At 42.0% G+C, this 17,541-nt stretch overlaps 2 protein-coding genes across 4 annotated transcripts in view; one reads left to right on the top strand and one right to left on the bottom strand.

The window, feature by feature from the left end:
- The window catches only part of MCMBP (minichromosome maintenance complex binding protein), a 31,121-nt gene extending 28,697 nt beyond the window's left edge, over positions 1-2,424 (bottom strand). The window contains exon 1 of the mRNA XM_007478906.3: positions 1,847-2,424. Within this exon, the coding sequence (XP_007478968.1) occupies positions 1,847-1,904 (58 nt within the window). The 5' untranslated portion in view covers positions 1,905-2,424. The remainder of the gene's footprint in view (positions 1-1,846) is intronic.
- A 13,634-nt stretch (positions 2,425-16,058) lies between these two features.
- The window catches only part of SEC23IP (SEC23 interacting protein), a 34,675-nt gene continuing 33,192 nt past the window's right edge, over positions 16,059-17,541 (top strand). For 2 of the 3 annotated variants that reach the window (XM_007478904.3, XM_001376701.4), the window contains exon 1: positions 16,059-16,673. In XM_007478904.3, coding sequence (XP_007478966.1) covers positions 16,430-16,673 — 244 coding nt within the window. In that variant the 5' untranslated portion in view covers positions 16,059-16,429. The remainder of the gene's footprint in view (positions 16,674-17,541) is intronic. The other variant, XM_007478905.3, reaches the window with a different exon arrangement.

Below are 17,541 nucleotides of genomic sequence, written 5' to 3'. Positions count from 1 at the left end.
TTGGTATGCAGTAACATAACTCATTTATCCAGTATCTTGGGGAATGAGGTGTTTTGAATAGGCATTTAAAAGTCACAATTTTTTTAAAAGAACTGTTTTTGGTGGAAATTCCAAAATGTAGCACTTTTTCTTCTCCAATTAAACAGCATTGTAAAGATAAAGCTATCTAACTTTTGCTTTAATTATTCAGGGTCATCATTAAGACTACTGTTACACTTCTGCATTAGAGCAATGCCTCTGGAGACCAAAAGACCATGAGTACCAGTTCTTATATTAAAGGGCTTTAAATACTCCATTTTGAATTTATGTCTGTTTTAAAACAGATTTTCTGCTTCTTCCCATTCTATGGGGACTTCAGTTTAATCCTTCCAGTTCTCAAGGCTGTTATCTTTGAGATAAAGAGATAGTGATGGTTTATTGCTCCTATATAGGATGGGAAGATGAACTACAAGATAATTAAAAGTTGTGGGCAAACTAATAGCAAATAAGTTGACAATATTCCCATCCCTCAAGATTCTATCTCACAAAATGTATGGGCTTTATGCCAATTATTTTAAAATTTTGTTTCCTACTTCTAGTGTTCTGGATACTAATAAGTGATCTCAAGACAGGTGGGCTCTGTAATAGTTGGCATTTATTTACTGCTTTACAAATATTATCTTTCTCACATCTGTGGGAGAAAGATTCTATTCTCATCCCCCATTAAGCACAGGGCCTGTAGTCAGGAAGACCAGATTTCAAATCCAGCCTCAATTACTAGCTATGTGGCCCTGGCCAAGTCACTTAACCCTATTTGCCTCCCTTTCTTCATATGTAAAATGAGTGGAAAAGGAAATGGCAAACCATTCCAGGATCTGTCAGGGAAACCCCAAATGGGATCCAAAAGTCGAAAAAAAAAAACCAAAACCCAAACATTTTCCAGTAGAAAGAATCAGGCTGGGGAAGATGAAGTGACTTGCTCAGAGTCACACTGCTAGTAACTATCTTAAGGTTAGGTTTAAGCCCCCAAGTCTTCCCATCTCATTGCCTCTGTATACTGTACCATTAAGTGTAGACATGTTTTTTTTTTCCCTTTTAAACTTGGATTCCTAGGTAAGACTGCCCTTAAGTGGTAAAAGTTCTTTAAAGTTCAAGGTTTCAGTCAAACTCAAGAAACTGGAAATCAAAAACCATGTTAGACACAAAAATAGAAAATAAAGTACGTCCCCCTTAAATTTCTAACAGTAAAAATGACAGCTTGTAGGGGTGGGAAAAAAAAAACAAACAATCTTCATTTCAGTTGTACTTTCAGTAAGGACGCATTAGAGCCTCGGGACCAATTGTGCTTCGCAAGAAACGATCAGCCTGGAACTTAAAAAAATGCTTTCCCACTGTTATATCTTTTACAAGCCCATCCCAGACAAATACTTTTAAGGACCCTGCCGATTTTTAGTCGCGTTCTGGTATTTTAAAAACCCGTGGGTGAACGCAACAAAGTTTTCTCCCCACAATCCCACGGCAGGGAGGCAGTGCCCGGACCATGGTGCCACCTTTCCCCCTAGCACCAACCTGGACCAAAGGAAATGAGCCTTTGGGGGATGCAAGCCCCCACTTTGGGCGCCCACACACGCTGCTCCACGGCCCCAGCCGGAGCAGCTGGGACTCCACGGCCTCGGGTCGCGGGATCGTCCGCTGAACTGGCGACGGGGGGTGGGGAGCTAACTGGGGCGCTCCCTCGTTCCCCCTCCACGGGCATGGAGTATTTCCCTGAAATCGCTACGGTTCCCGCGGGGTGGGGAGTCCCCAGAACGCATCCCCGAAGAGGCGGCCAAGGTCTCTCTTCGGAGGCGCCCCCCCCCCCACTCACCAAAGAAGCCCTGCACTATGCCGAGCGGGTGGTTTAGCCAGTCGTCCCCGCAGGGCATCTTGCCGAGAGGGGCACGGACCACGCTGCCCCGAGCCGGGCTCCCGAAAAGGCGGCGGCCAGGTGGAGGAAACAATCGCAGGGCCGTCCTCCCTCGCTCCCTGCCTCGGGGCGGCGACCGCGGCGGCGGCTTCCTCTTTCTCCACGGAGATCCTCTTCTTTCGGGGTCCGGCCCGAGCCCCCGGCCGCTCCCTCTTTCGCTCACACCTACGCTAAGCAAGCCACAGCGGTCACCTAGCGTCACAGCCCAGCCTCGGGTTCGCCCCACTCCGGGCACGAACAACTTCGGCAGCAGCAGAGGCGATGGAGGGGAAGTGCAGGAAGCCCACCCAGCCTCGCGCCTTCCTCTACACTATGGCGGGAAACGGACGCGCCGACGGCGTCGCCTCTGACCCTCCAGCGCGAGCTGAGGAGGGGGCGGTGGTTAATTCGGTCGCGGTAGGTGGGGGGGAAGGGGCGGGGCTTCCGGGTCCAGCCATAATCATCGCCGCCTCTGCCATTTTGGAAAAGGGCAGGAAGGGAGGGCAAAGGGGGCGGGGCTATGCGGAGTAGAGCCGCAACGGAAGCAGGCTTCTCTCTCGCCTTTTCCCTCCTCTACTGAGCTTAAAGCAGAGACTGAACCCGGCGAAAGGCCCATAGAGGGGGCGAGAGCCAGTCCTCTTTGTTCTAGCCCCTCCACGCCTTACTTAGTTTTAGGATTAGGCTCTAACGAAACTATTGATTGAGAGAAGGGAACCTTGCTTTTTCTGTGACGCAGGGAAGGTTTAGCAGTCCAGATCTCGTCCTTTAAAGATAAGCAAACTGAGGCACGTGGAGATTGCAAGCAGAGAGGCAGCGCTTTCCATAGTAGCACAATAGTGCCACCCAGCGAGCACCAGTTTTATCGGGGTTTTAAATGCATAGATCGCTATAGTAGCTAGGACAAATCTGAGGATTAACTGGGTTGGGTTGGTTCTAATGAAAGATCATTTTCATTTCTATGAAATCCTACATTTCACATCTGTATACACATACACGTACACACATACATATGTTTCCATATATACATACACCAAATTCATACACACACTCTCTACCTTCGGCAAGTCAATTAACCCTGTTTGCCTCAGTTTCTTCATGGGTAAAATGAGTCGGTGAAGGAGAAATGATAAACACTCCAGCATCTTTGCCAAGAAAATCCCAAATGGGGTCACAAAGATTCAGACATCATTAAAAAGTCTGAAAAAAATCTCCATCCCATCTATCTATACATGTACTAGATTTAGATATTTTGGTATACTATTTACTTATATATTTGTATACTTTTATTGTATATATATAATTTGTATATCTTATATATAATATGTATATAATATAATGTGATAATATGCATAATTGTGTCATTTATGTTCACAACTGAACATGCATATACACACATCACATATATGTACACTATATATACAGCCACTATATGTGTGTCCTATATGCTATACATATATATTCATGTCATATGTTAAATATACAAAACATTTGTGGTAAGTATATAAAGCAAAATCATAGAGAGAGAAAATGTGACTTGGAAAAGTCTGGACAACTTAAAAGGATTAAGTAAAGAATGATTTTATTTTTAAACCCTTATCTTCGTTGTGGTTCTAAGGCAAAAGAGAGGTAAGGACTTGGCAATGGGGGTTAAGGGGTTAGAGGTCATACAGCTGGGAGGGTCTGAGGTTAGATTTGAATCTAGGACCTCCATTCTCTAGGCCTAATTCTCAATCCACTGAGCCACCCAGCTGCCCCCAAGAAAAATGACTTTAAAGGTAGGCTGGTAACCACTTTCTCTCTTTTAGTTTTGGTATCCAAAGTACCTGGTACTTAGCTGGTGCTTAAGAAATACTTATTGAATGAATGAATAAATCTTTGATCTGATGCCATTTAGATGAGCTCCCTTGGAGCTTTTGATCACCCAAATAAGAGAGGGTGGGAAGTGGCTTTAAAAGTCTCATTAAGGCCTAGACCTGGGCTGGGTTTCCACAAATTTATACCTAGTCTTTTGAGAGTTATTCTGATAAATATTTGCCACCTCATCATTAACCTAAGGAGGCTTCTCTCTGGATTTAGCTAGGTGGGCTCAGAAAATATCAACTCTGACTTCTAAAAAGGGCTGTGTAAGAACTCTACGTATGTGTACAGTGTTCAGGGTGTGAGAGCTCATGGAGCCCTTTTCAGGGTTGATTTCCTCCTTTGGGGTCTCATGTGCCCTGCCAGCTCTTGCCTGTGGCTCCAAGAAGCTGAAACACCCCAGGAAGATGGATCAGCAGGCAGGCTTCGCCAGGCTGAGGAGAAGCTACAGTCAATGTAAGGCCTACCAACACCTCTGTGCCCCTCTGCCTCACTTACATCCCTTTTATGTGAGAGTCAAAAGACATCCCCAGTTGAGGCCCTTCTGGTTCTCTCCAGGATGGACCACGAAGGATAAGTACTATGTAAATAAAGGTTAGCTATTATGATTATTATAACGGGCTGTCAGACTTATCCCTCTTCTGGGCTAGCCTTCAACATGACAGGGTTTCAGGGCAGTGAGGTAGCCCAGGGGATAGAGTGCTAGGCCTGGAGGAGGGAGGAGCTGGGTTCAAATGGAGTCTCAGACACTTCTTGACCTAACCCTGATTGCCTGGCCCTTCTTATCACTCTTCTGAGTTAGGACTGGTACAAAGACAGAAGGTAAAGGTGAAGAAGAAGGAGGAGGAGGAGGAGGAAAAAGGAGAAGAAGAATCTAAGGTTTTAGTCGTATGATGGGACTGGGACTTCAGCCCAAGTGCCACCTCCTACACAAGGCCTATTCCAATTCCCCTCTGTGCTAGACCCTCACCGTGCCCTCTCTGGCAATGACTTTGAATTTATTCTGTGTTTTCTTTGTAGGATCATAGATTCAGAGCAGAAAGGGACCTCAGTACAGATGAGAAAACTGAGGCCAGAGACTTTAAAATAATGAGAAGCAGGATTCAGACTCGGGTCCTCGGACCCTAAGCCGATATTTTTTTCCTTCGATGACAAAGCTATCTCTAGATTTCTCCATGTTGTTTCCCCTCATTTAAGGCAAGTTTCTTGAGGGTGGCGGAACAAGTTTCTTTCTGCCTTGGTAACTAGGATGCCTGGCAAGAGATTCCACAATGAGACTCGAATAACAAAGACTTTTTTTTAATCTTTAATTTCTGTGTTGGAATCAAATACTAAGTATCTGTTCTAAGGTAGAAGAACCCGTAAGGGCTAGACAACTGGGATCCCAGGGTCACCCAGCTAGGAAGTGTCTGAGGCCACATTTGAGCCCAGGACCTCCAGACCTGGTACTCTATCCACTGAACCATCTAGCTGCTCCTGAGAAATAAAGATCTCAAGACATTCATGCCAACTGTGATGATTAAAATAGTGGGAGTCATAAACTGTTACAGATAAAAGAGTGGTTGGCTTAAATTGTGACCACAGAAAATATGGTTTCAAGACAGTGTCTTGTTTTAAATCAAATATAAGGTGGTTGCCAGGGAAAAAATTCCTAAATATTAAATATACCCAAGTCAGCTGGGTTTTATAGAGATTTTAATTAATACAAATGAGGAATTAATGAAAGAGAGAGAGAGAAAAAGGAAATAATGAGAAAAAGGGCTAGACCAGCCTAGGCCAGCATGAGCCAGCCTAGGCTGAAAACCCTAAGGAAGAGATCAATCAGTCTTTTATCCACTCACCACAAGATTTGTCCAAGTAAGATTCTAGTGTTCAGAGAGACACCAGCTGCCTCCTCCAATTCAGCTTTTCCCAGCTGAATCTCTCACCTCCTTTTTGACCTCGTTTTAAAGGGGATTTTTTCCTATGTCACCTCCCCTAAGTTCTCACATCTACCAATCACAGTAGACGTTTTTCCAAAGGACAGACCATTCTTAATTCACACCTAAGTAGACTTAAACTTTTGATTAAGTTCACACCTGAAAAAAACCTCTGAGTAAGTTCTCACCTCTTTATTTGCTCCTTGTAAATTCACAAGTTGCCTGACCTTTATAGGTACTTAGCACCCTTTTGTATTAGATCTAAAAATAGGCACAGCTTAAGAACTTTTGCCTTACTATAAGTATGGGTTTAAGTATTTTTCATTGTTCAGCAAGGAGTTTCTTCCCCTAAAGTATGCTTAAGTAGGGGTGGAGTAGAGGTCTCACATTCCTGATCTAAGTTCCTTCATTGTTTAAAATGGGGAATGGTCTTAACCAAATCTTATGAAGTAGGGTCTGAGAATTTTTAAGGTTCACACAACCTATGTTCTTAGATGGTTGTCCTCCCATCAACTTGCTGTAGGGAGTATATTCAATATGCTGGAATCTTCCTTCTTTTTGTTCCCTTCTTTTTATCAGGTTCTTAAACTTTTGATTCTTAATTAAATTATTTAACTAATTAATTAAAGTTTTAAGAGACTGAATTTTAAAGAATTAAAAGCATGTAAAAAAAATAAGCACTCTGATTAACCACTGTTTAGAGCATGCCCATATCTTGGTACAGCTTTGCATTTTCTTCTCTTAATTAGATTTACTGTGCTTCCGCTAAGACTCTTCTTTTACTACCAGACAGACAGATGAAAAAGCTGTGTGCTAGTCTGTGCCTTCCCTTAGTGTCAGTAGTTTTTTTTTCTTCTGAGATTGAAAGGGGCAACCCAGGCATTTAAATTCAACCCAACTTCTTTGCAGTTTACAAAATGAAACAATGAAAAGAATTGGATTAAGAAGGGGGGTAGGGGGGGAGCTGGGGAGCTGAATGGATTGATGGAGGTCCTAGGTTCAAATCTGGCCTCAGACACTTCCCAGCTGTGTGACCCTGGGCAAGTCACTTGACCCCCATTGCCTAGCCCTTTCCACTCTTCTGCCTTGGAACCAATACATAGTATTGATTCCAAGATGGAAAGTAAAGGGGGAAAAAAAAGAAGGCATAGGGACAGTTTAGTGGTTCAGTGGATAAAGAGTCAGGCCTAGAGAGGAGAGGTCCTGGATTCAAATGTGACCTCAGATACTTCCTAGCTGTGTAACCCTGGACAAGTAGCTTGATTCCAGTTGCCCAGTCCTTACCACTCTTCTGCCTTGGAATGGAGATTTAATATCATTTTTAAGATAGAAGGTGAGGGAGGACAGCTGGGTGGCTCAGTGGATTGAGAACCAGGCCCAGAGATGGTAGGTCCTGGGTTCAAAATTGTCCTCAGATACTTCCTGTGTAACCCTGGGCAAGTCACTTCACCCCAATTGCCTAGCCCTTATTGCTTTTCTGCCTTGGAACCAATACATAGTGTTGATTCTAAGGAGGAAGATAAGGGTTTAAAAAAAAATAGAAGGTGAGGGTTTAAAAAAAAACAGTGAGGTTTTCTCATTTCTTCTTTTTCAATTTATGTTTATTGAATTTCTGAACCTCAGCTATATCTGGTTTGTCAGGTGTTTTGTAGATTAATCAGTAATAGATAAAAGTATAGGTGTAAATCAGGTCTCCAAAGAGGCAGCTCTGTTATTCCTCACATTTTTAAAATCTTTCTTTCTTTAAAAACCCTTACCTTTCCAGAGAAAGAACTATGGGTGTCATCTTTCACATGGTGTATTTGTGGTTAATTTTGGGGTTTTATTTATGTATGAATTTGCTCTTACAACAATGACCAACTTGGAAGGATGTTTTGCATGACAAAACAAAACTCTTACCTTCTGTCTTAGACTCAATACTGTGTGTTGGTTCCAAGGCCAAAGAGAGGTGAGGGCTGGGCAATGGGGGTTGTGACTTGCCCAGGATCACACAGCTAAGAAGTGTCTGAGGTCAAATTTGAACCCAGGATCTCTCATCTCTAAGCCTAGCTCTCAATTCACTTAGCCTCCTATCTTTCCCCCTCACTTTTTCTTGATAATCTATATCAGTCATTCTCAAGATCCTGAAGATCTTTCAATGGATCTTTGAGACTGTTTCAGGGGTTTCTGGTGGTCAAAACTATTTTCATAATAATACTAATATGTTATTTGCTTTGTAAATATTCCTTCTATTTCCAACCACCTTCTGCATGAGGCTGGATTTTCTTCATAAATTTCAACCAAAACATGAATGCAGAAGCATATATGAGAATCCAGATATCATTCTATTAAGCCAGTCTTTAAAGAGAGTTGCACAAATTTGTAAAACAAGGCCACTTTTCTCACTACTTTTTGTATTGGAAAATATTATTTTTCATAAAAACATGTTTAAAATAGATTATCACTTTTGATGATTAATTTTTAAAAATTATATCACTTTTAATTACTAACATGATGAATGTTAAGAGATTTATTCTGCATAAACAAAATGGGCAGCTAGGTGGTGTAATGGATAGATTCCTGGGCTTGGAGTCAGGGAAACTTATCTTCCTGAATTCAAACTTGGACTCAGACAGTTTCTAACTGTGTGACCCTGGACAAGTCACATAACCCTGTTTGACTCAGTTTCCTCATCTGTTAAATGAGAGGAGAAGGAAATGGCAAACCACTATAGCATCTTTGCCAAGAAAATCCCAAAATGGGGTCATGAAGAGTCAGACACAACTGAAAGGATTGAACAGCAACAAATATACAAAAACTCTTTGGGGATACCAGTAATTTTTAAGAGTATAAAAGGAGCAGGTAGGTGGTTCATCTGATAGAGAATCAGGTCTGGAGATGGGAGGTCCTAGGTTCAATTCCAACCGTAGACATTTCTTAACTGTGGGATCCTGGGCAAGTCACTTAATTCCTATTGCCTAGCCCTTACTGTTCTTCTGACTTGGAATTGATACTTAGTGTTGATTCTGAGATGGAAAATAAGGTTTTAAAAAAAATCAAGTATAATAGAGTCCTGAGAAAAAAGTTTGAGAACTGCCAACTTAGATGATATTAGTGGAGCATTTTGGCTGTTCATCTGTTACCTCTCAGCCTTACCATTGTCGGAATTTCTGCAATATTGTGGGGCTAGATGCAACTAGTACAATGTCCTTCAAAAACTGGAGCATTTGAGGGACGTCACCATCCCCAAATCTTTCATCAACTTGGGCTTTTTGCACTTGTTATATCTTAAAAGAAATTTTGACCAATTTTGATGTTTGGATGCAAGTCACGTTGTCTGATAAGTATTAGTTGGCTGATTATTTGCTGAATTGTTGCCCTTCGTACTCAAAGAGGACTGAAACAGCATTGTTGGTGGTATTTTTTTCTCTAACATAAAATGGATTTAAGTGAGGAAGTGTTGCATGTCATCAGCTTTGCTTTCTCTTCCACTGTCACCAAAGTCTAGTGGCAAGACAAAAGTCAAAATGACTGGTGACAGCTCAGGATGCAGTGGATGGCCTTGATGTCTTCAATATTTGGTCAAGCTCTAAACTCTTTACAACTCTTGTTTCAGCTGCCTTTTTGGAGTTGGAACATTTTGCTCTCGTCTGCCCCTTCCACTGGGGAAAGATGCCACATGCCTAGGGTAGACACCCCACAACACATCAATGAGTTGGAGGCCTCTCAATTACCTTCAACCTGATTTTACTTCTTGGAGCCATAGGTAAGAGAATTGGGTGGCAGGTGGACACCAAAGAAAGAGAGCAGCCCTGAAAAGGGGTCACATGGGAGGTGCTAGTCTTCTCTGAACACCCTCTATACTCCTCACTAAGTCTGCAAACCTTACTGGAGAGACATCAGCAAATTCATAGCAGAAAGAATCCCTGCACATTTAAAGAATGTGGCAGATTTCATCATAGCTCATCCCTCAGATCATCAGAGAATTATTACTGGAGAAAAAAACCCAGGACAGCAATGGCCCCAGGACCACTGGGTGAATATTTAACTGTGTCCTTGCTCCATGGCTTTCAGTTGGGTAAAGAAAGTAAATGAAATTAAAAGTGTCCTGTCATTTATAAGAAGCTCTGGGAAAAAAGCTTTTCTGGGTGGGAGGCCAGAACTAATCTCTAGAATAAGATTCAGGCACCTGAGGATTTCTTTTTTCCATGTTTTCCTTATTGCCATAGGTTTAGCCATTCTCTTCACTCCATTATTATGGGGGTAGCTGTGTAAATATTGTACATATTTGTCCAGTGGTTGCATGTTCTAGATCACTGTCAAGCAAGGGAGGGCCCTTTTATTTTTTATTTTTACTTTTTTAATTATTATTTTTAAATTTTTATTTAATTAGATGATTTAGGATATTTTTCCATGGTTACAAGACTTATGTTCTTTCCCTCCCCTCCCCCCACCCCTTCTCATATCTGATGCATAATTCCACTGGGTTTAACATGTGTCATTGATCAAGACCTATTTCTATATTATTAATATTAGCACTAGGGTGAACGTTTAGAGTCTCCTTTCCCAGTCATATCCCCCTCGACCCAATTGATCAAGTAGTTGTTTTTCTTCTGTGTTTTTCCCACACTTCTTCCTCTGGATGTGGATAGCATCTTTCTCAAATGTCCCTCCGAATAGTTCTGGATCATTGCATTGCCTCTAGTAGAGAAGTCCATTACATTAGATTGTACCACAGTGTATCAGTCTCTGTGTACAATGTTCTCCTGGCTCGGCTCCTTTCATTCTGCATCACTTCCTGGAGGTTGTTCCAGTCTCCATGGAATTCCTCCAGTTTATTATTCCTTTGAGCACAATAGTATTCCATCACCAACATATACCACAATTTGTTCAGCCATTCTTCAATCGAAGGGCATCCCCTTATTTTCCCATTTTTGGCCACCACAAAGAGCGCAGCTATGAATATTCTTGTACATGTCTTTTTCTTTATTATCTCTTTGGGGTACAAGCCCAGAAGTGCTATGGCTGGATCAAAGGGCAGACAGTCTTTTAGTGCCCTTTGGGCATAGTTCCAAATTGCCAGGAGGGCCCTTTTAAAGGTCATATAGTCTAATGATTCTTTATTTTTTTTTATTAAACCCTTACTCTGTCCTAGAATCCATACTAAGTATTGATTCTAAGATAGAAGAATATTTGAGTTTAAGTGACTTGCCCAGGGTCACACAGTTAGGAAGTATCTGAGGCCAAATTTGAACTTGCCAACTCTAGGCCTGATTCTTTATCCACTGAGTCTCCTTGCTGTTCCTAGTCCACTTGTTCTTAAGCTTGAGTAGGGGCAGGTAGGTGGCCTGGAGTCAGAAAGACTCATTTTTTCTGAGTTCAAATGTGGCCCCAGACACTTACCAACAGGATAACCCTGGTTAAGTCCCTTCACTCTGTTTGCCTTAGTTTCTCATCTGTAAAACGAACTGGAGAAGGAAAGAGCAAACCACTCCAGTATCTTTGCCAAGAAAATTCCAAAGACATGACTGACTGAACAGCAACCCTGAGAAAATCACTTAAACTTTCCCTGTTCTAGGCAATGTTCTAAGACTGTAAGTTGCAAAGAAAGCAATGGCCTGAATTTGTAGAGGAAGTTTCTGACAACTGGATGAAGTTTAGAAAGATCAGGGAGGGCTAGGTTATGAAGGTTTTGAATGCCAGAGAGAATTTTGGACTTGATCTTAGGAAACCATTTGATTTTATTGAGTAGCAGAGTGGTAGCACTGACCCTGTACATTAGGATAATCACTTTGAAAACTGGAGGATGGATTGGAGGGGAGGGAAACTGAGGCAGACAGGCTACTGTTGAAAAAGTCCAGCTGTGAGATGATGAGAGTTTGCACTAGGGTGATGGTAGTATGGGAGGAGAGAAGGGGGCACATAAGAAATATTGTAAAGGTGGAATCAGTGGGCCATGAAAATAAGTTGGATATAGAAGGCAGGGATTTTACATTATTTTTCTTTTCTATTTGCATGAAATTAATATATAGAGGACAGAGGCCCAGACTGGGGAGTCAGGAAGACCTGGGCTTACATCCCAATCCAGACATATGCTAACTGTCTATAACTGTGGGCAAGTCACTTAACCACTGTGTCTCTTTTTCCTCATCTGTAGAAATGGGGTTGAACTTGATGGCCTCAAAGTTTCCTTTCAATTCTAAATCTATGATTCTAAAATCTTATGTATTCCTAAGCCCATGACTTTGTTTTTAAGCTTTTACTTTCTGTCCTAGTAACAACCCTAGGACAGAAGGGAAAGGGCTATAGGCAAATGGGTTAAGTGATTTGCCCAGGATCACACAGCTAGGAAGTGTCTTGAGGTCAAATCTGATCCCAGAAACTCCTCTCTCTGCCTGGCTCTCTATCTACTGAGCAACCCTGCTGCCTCAGCACATGACTCTTAAAACAACTCCTTTATACCAATAGTGGCAATACTTTTTCCCCCCCTAGTGTCTCAACACCAAACAAATGGAGATTATCTCTAATTTGCTTTATCATAGCCATGGCAGGATAATCCTGAAGTATTGCATTTTCTGGAGAGATGTATTACACTCTTCTTAGAATGCATTAAATTCTTATATCAGTATAGATTTGTTCTACTTTTTTTTAAATTGCATGGCCCAGTTAACTTTTTCTAGAAGGGAGGGATATGCTGGGAAAGAAATAAAAAAAATTATCTGCTCTATTAATGACTATTCATGCCTCTTTACAGTCACTACTCTGAATGGATTGAAGGGAATGTTATTATTTATAGAAAGCAGGGGAAAGGCAGTTTCCTAAGTTAGGATGGTGCACTAAGACAGAAAATTCTGTCCCACTAGATGACTTGACAAATATAATTTAGTTAGGGCTTTTGACTGCTATTTTTGTCTTTATCAGTAATGGTTTTCTAGTAGGAGACTTGTATGCTCATATAATTTTAGTTTAGCCCAGAGTTTATGGTTTTGAACCAGATGAAGTTCTCAGATCTTTAGAACAATCTAGATCACAAGCTTAGCAAATTACAATCTAATTCTTTTTCTTAAGAAAGTCCTGGAATCACTTTCATACACCCCAGGGTCTTCTATCCTTTCTAGTGTGCATCTCCTGAGATAAATAACAGAAGTTTTGTAAGGCACATTTGTCTTGGTGAATTTATCTGTTAACTTTTTATTTCTTGAGTTTTAGAAGGAGAAATGAAATACTAGTACTAAAAGTACCAATTGCTTTTCCTCTCCATTTTTGGTGTATTGGTTAATAGATATGTTAAAGTTAAATTATACAACTTAAATGCTGTTTAGTAAGCTCTGAATACTTAATGTTTTACATCCTGTATAGAAGTCAGATCTTCTGGCTTTACATAGAATAATTTTAAAAAATCATTATCTTCCATCTTAGAATTGATACTATTACTGGTTCCAAGGCAAAAGAGCAATAAGGACTAGGCAATTGGGGTTAAGTGACTGGCCCAGGGTAATACAGCTAGGAAATGACTGAGGTCAAATTTGAACTAGGGACCTCCCATCTCTAGGCTTGGCCATCCACTGAGCCACCTAACTGCCCCTCAGATAATTCTTGATACAAACTGCTGCTCAATAAATGTTGACAAATATCTGGTTCAGATGTTATTTACCTGATGGCCCCTAAATTTCAGGAAGAAAGGACTGTGAATTTTCTTGGGAAAAATTTCTTGTCTCAATACAAGTACCTTCTTTTGTAATCTTATATATTTATTTTATGAAAATATTAATCTGAGGAGCCCATAGAATTCACTAGATCAAAAGGCTCCATATGATCAGAAATTCCTAGATATTTCTTTACTCTGGAAAGTAAAATACTTCTAATTGCATTTTGTCTCAAAAATTATGAAATTTGCAAGAAAATGTATTTCTCAAGTTACATTTTTTAAGTTATTGATTGTCCATGAAGTTAACTATTCATTATTATTTTCTCCCCTTTTGTAGGTAATTAAGATGGTGGTGATTGGGTCTTGCTGCTATTTGTGGCTTAGTCTTGGTCAGAGAGTTAATTTGTATTGCATGCTACAGGTTATTTAACTGTAATGATGGAGTCTTTTTTGCCATCCCTCTCCTTCAGAAAGATGGAAATGTCTGGAGAAAAAAAATCTCTGAAAAAAATTTCTAAAAGTCAACTTTTCCTGCTTGGTTTCCTCCAGGAATTCAAGGCTTTTTGGGGTAGTTTTTCTAGGTTCATCATGTCCATAAATATTAAAAATATGATAATTTTATTGAAAAAGTAGTTGCATGTGATACTTCAAATCATTTAAATTTTAAAATTAGATCTGTAATCTGAGGATTAGATTTAATTATATAATGATTAGGCTATATATTTGTTTTCCTTATTTAATTTTCAGCACGTTGAGGAAGCTCCACAAATTTTGTATTTCCATTCTTAAGCCATTCCCAGTGTAACAAGTTGGAAAGTTATCTGGATTGCCTGTTATTATAGAATCATAGACCTAGAGCTGCAAAGAGTTTAAGAGATCAGTTAGTCTAACCTTCTCATTTTACAGATGAGGTAATTAAATGCAGAGATAATGTTATTTATGCTACCCCTCTAGATAGTAAGCAAAAGAAGTGAGATTTAAAGTTGGTTCCTCTGATCCTAAAAATCCACTGTACTGAATGGTCATCCATTAGGCTCTTATTTTCTTATTACTTACTGAATGAATATGTGGCTATATTTAAAAGGCAAGGATAGAGACAAAGATTGGACAGGTGATTTCATTATTATAGAGGACTGCAGGATAAGGAAATCCCCTCTACTAATAATTTAAAAATTAAATAGTAATTTCTGGATTTTCTTCTCTTTTGAGTTATCTGTACAACCTCTTTTTCTTTGTCAGATTGTAAGAAGCTAGAGGTGACTCTATTGTGCTAAGCTCTTAAAGCCTTTGGTTTGCCACAGTTACAAATTTCCAAGTTTGATTTTATTTAGTTTGAACTGGTTCCTTCCTTCCTTCCTTCCTTCCTTCCTTCCTTCCTTCCTTCCTTCCTTCCTTCCTTCCTTCCTTCCTTCCTTCCTTCCTCCCTCCCTCCCTCCCTCCCTCCCTCCCTTCCTTCCTTCCTTCCCTCTTCTTTCTTTTATTTATTTCCCTTTAGTTTTTATATTAGATTCATTTAAAAACTATAAAATGCTTACCTTCTGTCTTAGAATCAATCAATGCTAAGTATCAATATAAATATCCAAGGCAGAAGAGAGGGTCACACCGTTAGGAAGTATCTGAGTTCATATTTGAATCCAGGACCTCTGATTCCAGGCCTGCTTGGCTCTCTGTCCTCTGAAAGCCACATAACTGAACTTATTACATTCATTTCTGAATATGTTCTTCTACCCATCCTCTTCTTGTAAAACAAAAATTTAAAAAGAAAAAAAAAACAGTTCCGCAAAACTAAATAAAATATACTCTCCAACAGCATACCCAACATTCTACATTCAAAATCCTCCACCTTAGTCAAATAACATTTACTAAAATCTGGGGAATGCAAGGAAAGGGAAAACAGGGTCCCTGTCCCCAAGAAGTTCACATTAAAGGAAACAATATGCAAAAAAAAAAAGCTTACATGTGGGCCATCAGGTGGTTCAGTGGATTGAGAGCCAGGCCTTAAGATCCTATGTTCAAATTTGACCAAAGACCCTTCCAGCTGTGTGACCCTGGGCAAATCACTTAACCCCCATTGCCTAGTCCTTACTGCTCTTCTCTGCAACCAATACATAATATTAATTCTAAGATAGAAGGTAAGCCGTTAAAAAAAAACAAACACCTACATACAAGATATATATGTAAATTGGAAGGAAATGTCAGAGAGAAGGCAATAGCAGTGGGGGTGACGGAGAAAGTTCTCTTGCAGAACATGGGGTCTGAGCTGAGTCTTAGAGGAGGGCGTTCCAGAATTGAAGGGCAGGCAGCTCTCAAATGAAAAAAAAAAGGGGGGGGGTGCATTTTCTTAGTTTTCCCCTGGAGCCTCGGGGGCCCTTGGTATTCGAATTACAAAGAGTTCTTGGCTCATATTTTTGGCCTCGCGGTCCCAGGATAGACACATCGATTTCCTGGTTCTGCTTCAGTTCATACAAGTCTTCCAAAGCTCCCGGTTTTCCCGTTGTAGCTTCTGAAGGGGCCTTTCACGTACCACAATTTGTTTGATCATACACCCCCAAGGAATAGCCATCGGCCTCGGTTCCAGCTCTTTTAGTACCATAAAAAGTGCTACTTTGACTGTGTCAGCCTCTTTGCCAAGGGAGGAACACCAAAAGTCTCCGGCAGCACAGCGTCACCTTCTGGCAGCTCAGTCCGCCGGGGGTTTCAGGCTCTGTTAAAAAGGGCGGGGCTTAGGGTATTACGTCAGGAGATACGACCTTTAGAGGGTCACCTCCTCCTCCACCCCTCCGGCCCTCGCACTCGGGGATACGCCTACGAAGTAGTTTCCGGCACTGCCCTAGCCGTTTGAAACGTAGGAAATGCTTCTCTTTCCTTTTTCTTCACGTAATTTTGCGCAGCCTATAATGTTCTCTGTGCTTAGAGTTAGTTCTAAGCCTTTCATCCATCTCCCCTCGACTCCCGAAGCTCCAGCTCTCTTCCAGTCTCGCGATCGAATGAGGCTGTGGCAACCATTTTGACTCCTGGCGAGGAGCGGGGTAGGCTGATGTAAAGGAACCGGGGGCGGAGACTAGGGTTGGTCAGCTGTTCTCTGTAAATTTCAATACGCAAATGCGGAAGCGGCCCGGCCTCTCGTCTTATCCGTTTCCGGCCGGTGGTGCAGCACCGGCTGGCCTGAGACGTGTAACTGGGAGGCGGGCCGGAGCCATGGCTGAGAAGAAATCCAACGGTGGCAGCGGGCCTTCCGCTGGCACCAACTTGCTCTTCTCTTCGGCTTCCGAGTTCAACTTCAATGTGCCCTTCATCCCCGTCAGCCAGGCCCCCGCCTCCCCGGCTTCTCTGCTTCTTTCGGGAGGTAAGAGGGAGGGGGGGCGGGATGATGGGTGATGGGCACCCAAGGGTGGTGGGCAGCCAGATTAAGTCGATTGGCATCTAGACACCATTGAAGTGGCGGGGAGGAGGCGATGTAAGAGGCATGGGGCACGCCCCTTGCCCCGTCCACTGGAGGCTGACAGGCAAGAGCACTCGAAGAGAAGCAGAGGAGGTGGGGAGGGAAACGCTGTAAGAGGAATAGATCATTTCTCACACTTCCTATCCTCGCCCCTTCCCCCATCCAGAGGAGGCTGACGGAGATATTAGCACCCGAGAAGACGGGGCGGGGGGGGGGGGGGAGGCGGGAGGTGGGTCCTGTAAGAAGGATGGAGCACTCCTATCCCAACCTGTATCCCATCCACAGAAGGCTTTTGGCAGAGATACTAGCATCCATGGAGAAGGTGGGGGGCGCGTTGTGAGAGGAATAGGGTACTCCTACCTTGCCTGCCCCTTGCCCTGTCCAAGGAGACTGGGAGAGGTTTGAGCACCAGAAAAAAAGGATGAAGCCGTTGGATATCCCCGTGGTGGGAATGACTCCCCCAAAGTATGGATCCTGAGGGGGAACTCCTGGTGGGGGTAGGTCGTTTAAAAGATAGGAAAACCTCTCTAGTGTGATTGCAAGAGGGTGCATTCTCCCATTCCTGCTAAAGGTTTCCGGGTGAGATCGAAGGAGGGACAGTCACTGGCTTTCCTTTTTTCCCCCTTGCCTCTTGACCTTCTTCTCTCCCCAGTAAGAGGGTAAAGTGGAGTCAAAGAGGGGATTAGAGAGTAATTATGGGGAAAGGGGAGAATGTTCTGAAGGCAAGGAGGAGCTATGAGGAATCATCAACTATGAAACATTTAGGTGGAGA

This window comes from Monodelphis domestica, chromosome 1 (genome assembly GCF_027887165.1).
Source record: "Monodelphis domestica isolate mMonDom1 chromosome 1, mMonDom1.pri, whole genome shotgun sequence".
Classification (NCBI taxonomy): Eukaryota; Metazoa; Chordata; class Mammalia; order Didelphimorphia; family Didelphidae; genus Monodelphis; species Monodelphis domestica.
This window is presented reverse-complemented; position numbering and strand designations above follow the sequence as displayed.